This window comes from Petaurus breviceps, unplaced genomic scaffold, assembly GCF_028583685.1.
Source record: "Petaurus breviceps papuanus isolate PSGF00001 unplaced genomic scaffold, PetGlider_PUasm1.0 90845, whole genome shotgun sequence".
NCBI classification, from domain to species: Eukaryota; Metazoa; Chordata; class Mammalia; order Diprotodontia; family Petauridae; genus Petaurus; species Petaurus breviceps.
In genome coordinates, this window is record NW_027187359.1 from 9,543,183 (window position 1) to 9,551,183 (window position 8,001).

The 8,001-nt window shown below is 40.2% G+C and overlaps 1 protein-coding gene across 1 annotated transcript in view; it reads left to right on the forward strand.

Annotated features, from left to right (window-relative positions):
* The first annotated feature begins 930 nt into the window (after positions 1 to 930).
* The window catches only part of PLB1 (phospholipase B1), a 223,176-nt gene continuing 216,105 nt past the window's right edge, over positions 931 to 8,001 (forward strand). Inside the window, exons 1-2 of the mRNA XM_069071811.1 lie at positions 931 to 948; positions 1,134 to 1,257. Coding sequence (XP_068927912.1) covers positions 931 to 948; positions 1,134 to 1,257 — 142 coding nt within the window. The remainder of the gene's footprint in view (positions 949 to 1,133; positions 1,258 to 8,001) is intronic.

An 8,001-nucleotide genomic window follows, 5' to 3' on the forward strand; every position in this document is an offset into this window, starting at 1 on the left:
TTGATGTCTCATAGAGGCATTAACTTCCATTTGTCCAATTCTAATTTTTAAGGAATTATTTTCCTCGGTTATCTTTGATGCCTCCCTTTCCATTTGGCCAATTGTACTTTTTAAGGAGTTGTTGTTTTTTTCCAAGTTGTAGACTCTTTTCCCATAATTCTTTTCCATCATTCACTTATTTTCCCAATTTTTCTTCTATCTCTCTTATTTGATTTTTTAATCTCCTTTTTTGAGCTCTTTCACGAGTTCTTTCTGGGCTTGAGACCAATATTCATTTTTGGGGGACCTTGTCTATAAGTGGTTTGACATTGTCCTCTTCTGAGTTTGTGTCTTGATCTCTTGATCTTCCCTGTCACCATAATGACTTTCTATGGTCAGACTCTTTTTGTTTGTTTCTTGCTTATCTTTTCCAGCCTTTTCCCTTTTAAATTTGAACTCTGCTCCTAGGGTGGAAGAGGCACTGTGTCAGGCATCTTGTGCCGGGGTTTGCAGACCCTAGTGGTTTACCTGGTACTGCACTGGTATTGCCCTAAGGCCCATGGGGGACCCTTGTGTCTGGTGCTTTGCTGAGGGCATGGGGTGTGGGGTGGTTGGTGCTTTTGGAGGCTGTAGGAGTCTGGCAACTAACCTAGTACTGAGTCAGGGTCCCAGCACTGCTGCCTGATATGTGCTGAGGTCCATGGAGGGTCCCTACGTTGGCATCTGCCTGTTTGCCTAGGGCTGCTAAAGCCTGTGGAAGGTCCCAGCACTGGCATCTGACACTTCTGTGCTTCAGTCTGTAGGGGGGAGGGGGATCTGCCCTTCCAGGAGCTACACTGAAGCACTTGGCAGGTCCCAGAGTTGGTGCCTAGCTTCTGGTGCAGGTGTCAGACCTTTGCTTAGGCACCTGTGGGTCTGGACCTTGGTATTTACCTGTGTCTGCCTGGGGCTATGCTGAAACTGGAGCTGGTATCTGCTCATTCCTCTGGCTATGCTGAGGCATGGGGCAGGGGGTAGAGGGTGGGACCTGGTTTTGTCATTTGCCTGCTCTGCCACACTGGGGCTTGGGACCTCCCACTAGTTTCCTGAAGCAGGGCTTGCTGTGGACTTGCTGGGACACTTTCTGTCCTGGACTATGCTTCCCTTTTTACTAGAGTGAGACATCTTTCCTGCTGACCTTTGAAGTTTTTTCAACCAAAAGATTGTTTCACCCCATCGTTTTGCTGGTTCTGCTGTTCCAGGATTCATTTGGGGGCACTATTTCATTCTTATTTGGAGGTAAGTATGGGAGAGTTAAGGTGATTTCCTGCTTACACTGCCATCTTAGTACCTGGATAAGAAAAGAGATTTTTTTTTTAATCAGAGGTGAGCAGAATAATACAAATAAGAGAAACGCAAGTAAGCTAGACAAGTAAAAATGATCAAAAAAGTCTGTTCTCTCAAGGCCATAGACTTTTCTTTTTAAAAGAAAAAGTGAATTAGTGAAAGAAAGATCTAAAGGATCTTTAGAACTAGAGAGAATAAAATTTAAGATGAATCAGGAAAAGGGAAGGAGGAAGGAATGAGTTAGCACCCTATGGACAAAATTCCATCACCCCTTATAGATGAATCAATATATTTTGTGGGAAGGGTAAAAAAAACAGTGGAAAGTTTCAGGAAACAGGCAGAAGTGGGGGGAGGTAGGAGACAAGCAGGAATTAGAAGTTCACCTCCTGCCAAGGAAGTAGACAAACAGAGCAGGGACAGACATTTTTCCAATACCAATAAGATATGGGGCTGTAGGAAAAGAGGTTAAAAGTAATGGAGTGAAGGAATTGAGATTTTGGAGGGGGAAGGAGTCTTATCCTGGAAGGGGTGTAGGAAAGAATGTCACTCCAAGAACATTCCAAAGTGGGGCAGAATAATTGTATGTTTGTGGTAAGAGATGGAACTTATAATGGATTTTGTTCGGAGAATGTGTGCTTTAGGAAACTATATTCTCTAAGAAAGGGTTATGCCTCCCGGAACTGTATCCTAGACGAGGGGATAGGTGGGATCCTGATGTCAGAGAGCAACCAGGGTGGGGGTGGAGAAGGGGGGACATAAAAGTAGGGATAGAATAAATTGGCTTTAATAATGATGAGTGATCATGGTAAAGGCCAGACTTTAGATTGAGTCTCATGACTCAGGACATAGAGTGAGTACTAGCACATGACACTGATTCTATTTAACATGGCTTCCTTCATTAATGTTTCAAAGGAGAGACAAGGGGAAAAGAAGGGAAGGATAGGGTAAGATCTACAAATACGATAATATACAATTGGGAAAGAAAAGGGAGCTCAGATTTGGTGCTCCAGAAACTTTTCCTTCATGAGGAACCCAAAGAGAAAAAAGAAGCAAAAATTAAGAGGGTAATCCATGAATTGAAGAATAGCATTCAGAATAGACAAGAAAGGAAGATAAATAAGGAGAAGAATAAATTAAAGGAAAATTTCTGGAGCAAGATGCAGTAAAAGAATGTTACTTAAACTAAGATGATATAAGAATCAAGGGATTGGATAAAAAATTTTTAAGGAAATAATAAATCTAAACAGAACCTTCAATGTCACATTTTAAAGAATGAATCAACACATTCTTTGAACTTTGATAGACTCATTCACTTATTGACTCTTTTCTGTATATGGGCCTTGGCATATGACAAAGACAAAAGAATAGAGCTGAGTACATTTTGGAAGTCATTCCACCAGATGTATTCCTAACTTCTCTGTTAAGAGCCTAAAATAGTTAAAATAAAACATAGTAAATGATTTAAAGTATGAATACCAGAAAATTATGTGCATCAAAATACCCAACCTTATCACCGGACTCCACTTCCCTTTGTTTATTGTCTTTCTCTCTTAGAATGTAAGTTCCTTGAGGGCAAGGACTATTTCTCCATAGTTTTTTCATCCCCAGTTCTTAGTACACTAAGTGGCACATAGTAATTTTTTTATAAATGTTTTTCATTCAGCGGTACAATATTGGTTAATCCATAGTATCAGAGCTCAGATAAGATAGATTCTAAGAACTGTTAAATGCCATGATAATTTATATGTACCTCTATTAGAACACCCAATCAAGTTGTTTCCATTTTATCCCAGTGATTTTGAAAGGGCAAAAATATTTTTAATGAACAAATGGAGTTCACAGGTCATGCATTTTCTGAAGAATTTGGCTTTTCAAAGTGAGACACGGTATTCAAAATTTAGGTGCACTTAGTAAAAAAACAAAAAATGCTATAGAACATTTTAATGGATTCTTAAGATAACTAATTTCTGATCATCAGCTATCACCTGAACATTTTAATAGGGTTAATGAAATGAAAGGTCTTCAAGTGAATGCTAGATGGCGGCATTACACGGTACAAAGGTCGCAGGATTTAGCGGCAGAGAATCTGGTTTGAATTTCAGCTCTCCTGCTTACTACTCTTGTGACTCTAGGCAAATTAATTCATCTCTTTCTGGCCCTCCTTTCTCTGATCTGTAAAATGATGGAGTTGGGTTAAGTGATTAATGAAGCCCCTTTAAGTTCTAAATTTATGATTCTATGCCCACTTTTTGAGGATGTTGCAGGGGATTCTTAGCCAAAATAGCTTCTCAAGTAATTTCCTATTGAAATTTTACAATTCTGAGACTGCCCAGGTTTGGTTTCTCTGTCCAATCCTACCCCAGCAGATGATGGTAAAATGGTTGCTGTTGGCTTTAAGAATAGTGGCATGGGAACTGTTGTTAAATATGCTATTGCTTCAATTTTTATAAAAATGAAACTTTGATCCTGGGCTCAGACACTTAGCACCCACCCAGAAACACCTGGCCGTGTAACCTTGAGCAAGTTACTTAACCCCAATTTCTTAGGAGTGGCCATATGGCTCAGCGAGTAAGAGCACCGGCTCCAGTGTCGGGATGACCTGGATCAAATCCCAGCTCAGATACTCAGCACCACACCCAGAAATAACTGGCCATGTAACCTTGAGCAAGTTACTTAACCTCGATTGCTTTAAAATAAAAAAGAAACTTTGGTTGACTATTAAAAAAATTAATTTGATTTTTTGCTTTCTGAAAACTGGTCAGGTCTTGTGGCCATTATCCATTGTGACTTAAAAAAAATTCCTTATGTTTTAGATGTCAAGTTTCTAGTCTGTTTTATTTTCCCAATTATTACTTTTCTTCTTTTAATTACATTGTTTTGTGTTGCATAGTTTTTCTTCATATTTTAAAATATTTTATTTCACAATTCCTTATTTTAAAACATTCTACTTTAAAGTTTTTTTGTTTTGTTTGTTTTTGCTTTGCTCTTTTGAAGAGCTCAGATGAGGCCTAGTAGGAGGAAAAATCTTTTTTTAATGGAGAAAAGGCATGGTTCTTTCCAAATCAAATGACTTATCCTTCACTGTTAAGTGTATTAGTCATTGCATTGGATGATTACTACCTTGAGTGTATTTTCTTTCTTCTATCCTGTGCTAGATTATCTCCTTGCCTATTAAAATGCTAAACCTATTGGTGGGGGCTACATCAGGCATATTCTTGGTATTCTATAAACTCAAAATGTTGCCCTGATACTGAGTGTATTGGGATGCTTGGAACGATGGAGGCACACAGAACAATACTAAGACAAACAAAATGGTGAGAAAAGAGGATGAGGAAAGAGGAAAAGAGGGAAGGAACAAAGACAGATCTTTCCCAACTTCAAGGGGTCAACTTTTTGTGTTTAAAAAATTAGTTTACATTTTTGAACACTATAGCAGGCATGGCCTGAGATTTTTCTGAACTGTATCCAGCTCAGAAGACCAGAGAACTGAGAGGGACAACAATATAGTGACCTAGATTTTCTGAGACTGTGTCAATACGTCAATGTCCATCAATGTCCTAGAAATTCCTTTATCTCACTAAAGATGAACTAAATCACTGAGCATTACAATAAAAAAAGGTTATAAAAGATTGAGAATCATACCAGATGGAGAATTACAGACTGAAGAAATGTCATGACTATTAAAGAGGTTGAATATTTTCTCCAAGTAGTTCTTAACAATTTGAATTGTTACTTTTTGAAAACTGCATTGCCACTGTAACTTTAAAAAATTCCTTATATATTTTAGATGTCAAGTTTCTATTCTGTCTTATTTTATTTAAAGATTTCCCTTTTTTGAATTATGTTGTTTTGTGTTGTGTGGATTTTCCTATTTTAATGTAGATGGAATTACCCATGAAAACACATGTGTACTCCTAGCCAATAGTATATACAACTATATTATCTACATCTACAAGGAGCTCATGCTTATGGTACTTGTAATCTGTATGTCAGGGAGTGCTGCAGTGGTGAGGGCCAGTCAAGGTATTATTTTGTCATGGTAAATTAGGACATCTTTTGTCTTAATTCTTAACTACCCTTTAATCATTGAATGAGTATTGTCTCAGACAAACCGAAGACCGGAAAAGACCTTAATTTTTTTTTTTTTTTTTTTTTTTTTTTTTTGCTTTTTGGAGGGCAATTGGAGTTAAGTAACTTGCCCAAGGTTACACGGCTAGTTTTTTTGTGTGGGTGTTAAGTGTCTGAGGCTGGAACCGAACTCAGGTCCTCCTGATTCCCGCGCCGGCACTTTACTCACTGCACGCTACCTAGCCGCCCCAAGACCTTAATTTAGAAAGGCCAAGGTCATTCACTGCATCCTGGGCCAATACCGATTGCCTTGATTCTTGTCTTTGCCACTGGATTATGCTGACTCTGGAGGAGAGAATGAGGCTGGCTACTTCATGCAGCTCTGCCTCGCTTAAATCCAGTTCATCTGCAAGTCAAGATGTCACCGTAGTGATGTCATTGGTCTTCTTTGAGAATGAAGGACACATAACAACATAAAACCCCAAAACACTGCATTTCATGAGTTAACATAAAAGCAAATAGGTTCAGAAAATATGGTTGCTGTAGGTAATCTAACTTCCCTAGCAGGCTTATTTACTGCTAAGTCACTAAAAGACACTTGTTTTAGCTTCGCTGTCTTTATAACTAAATCACTTCCTCTGTAAAACCTTTGCTGACTGTCCACTTTTCCCTCATCAAAGTGATCTTTGCCCTCATCTCACTTTCCCTCGTATCAGCTATTTGTCCTTCCCTACTCTGTTCCCATTAGACCAAAAATTCTTTGAGGGCTCATGTGATATTTTTCTCTAGGGAGACCCAGGAAAGCTTGGGCTAGCCAAAAGGCAGCATAGTGCCCAGCAGAGGGCAATAGGGAGCAAGCAGCATGATGTTACCAGAGGTCCCACAGCTCCATAGTGTACATGGCCAAGGTAACTCATACCTCTCTCGCCCTCAGTTTCCTCAACCATAAAATGGCACCTACCTCCCAGAGTTGTTGTGAAGACCAAGTAGAAAATGGCCCACTTAATAAATGCCTCCTTCCCTTCCCCTCCTTTCTCCCCTCCCTTCACCTTCTCTTCCCTTTTCCCTCTTCTCCTCTGCCCTCCCCTCCCTGTGCCCTAGCCTCAGGAGTTCTTGATACAGGTGCCCTCCCTGCATATGCCCTAACCACATAGTTTCTATGTGTCCCGTGTGAGTGATGATTAGCTGCACATGTTTCCTACATGTATGTATCCACACATGTTACCTGACCAAGTGTGTTCTCTGCATGCATGCTCTTACCCCTCAAGATGTGGTAGCCAGTGGGAGAGTATGTTTCATGTAGGCATGGTGAGGTCTTTTCGTGTTTTCTGCTGTATTCTTTGCTTAAGTGTATTTTGTTTTGAACCACCATTTCCTCTGGCTGACTGGCAAAAGTAAGCACATCTGTAGGGGCCTGCAAGCAATAGTTTTCCCTGGGCACCTGAAGTAGCTTTCTTAGGGCTCCTGTGTGAGCAGATCCCTGGGTCTGGCATGTCTCTAGCACCAGCACCTAGCAAGAGTACTTTACGTGTAGTAGACACTTAAGGGCATCATAGATTGTAGGGGCTGGATGGGACCTTAGAGAACATTTGTTCCAACTCCTTTTTATTTTGCAGGGAGGAAACTGAGGCCCAAAGAATGAAGTGATTTGTCCATGATCACAGCTAGGATTTCAACTAGTCAGTTGGTCAACCATCTATTCATTCAATAAACATTTATTAAGCACCTACTGTATACTAGATACCATCCTAGTTGGGGATTCAATGACAGCATAAAAACATTCCCTACCTTCTAGAAGTTTCCAGTCTAGCCTGTGTCCTCTGCTTCCTCCTATTTGCTGTCTATTTGTTGGTTTTGTTATTGGTTTGTTGGCAGGCATGAATTTAGACCCATTAGTAATAGCTGGCCTAGGTCACTGTTCTTTAGCATTTGTGGTTAACTCCCAAATTTGATCACCACAAGGCATGTTCATCTCATTTATGTTATTTTGGGATCCAGAATTCAAATCAATTCAGAACTAAATCAAAATACCGCTCAGGTGCCACCCTCCAAGATGCCTTTCTTGACTTCACAGTTTATTGATATTTTCTTACTCTTGGATTTGCATTGTTTGGCATGTTATTTGTTTACATTGTATTTACTTACGCATGTACATGTTCCATTCTCTGTGCCCAAGAGTGAATGTAAAGCTCCTTAAGGTCAAGGACTGTTTTGACTTCTAGTGCCTTGTGACCTGCTATGAGCAGAGTATAGAATAAAATGTTGGTCATTCCATCTGTTGAGCTATTCTGATAGAACCAAGGCAGAGAATTCTAGAATCAGATGGCTGGAAGGGCATTGCAGCCCCTAGTAATGGAAAGGGCTGATTTGCCAAACTTCATGTCCATAGTACACCCTGCCCTCCTTCCCCCCTTCCCCCTGCCTCTCCCACTGAAACAATTAAATGAATGAAATCTGCTGTCCACACTTCCTCCTAGAGCTTGGTGGCCTCTTTAGCTGAGGATGGCATCTGTACTGACCATAGATGCTGGAGGGCATGTGACACCAGTAGACAAGTCTAACTAACAATGACTGGGCACTCTGTGTGTGTGTGTGTGTGTGTGTGTGTGTGTGTGTGTGTGTGTGTGT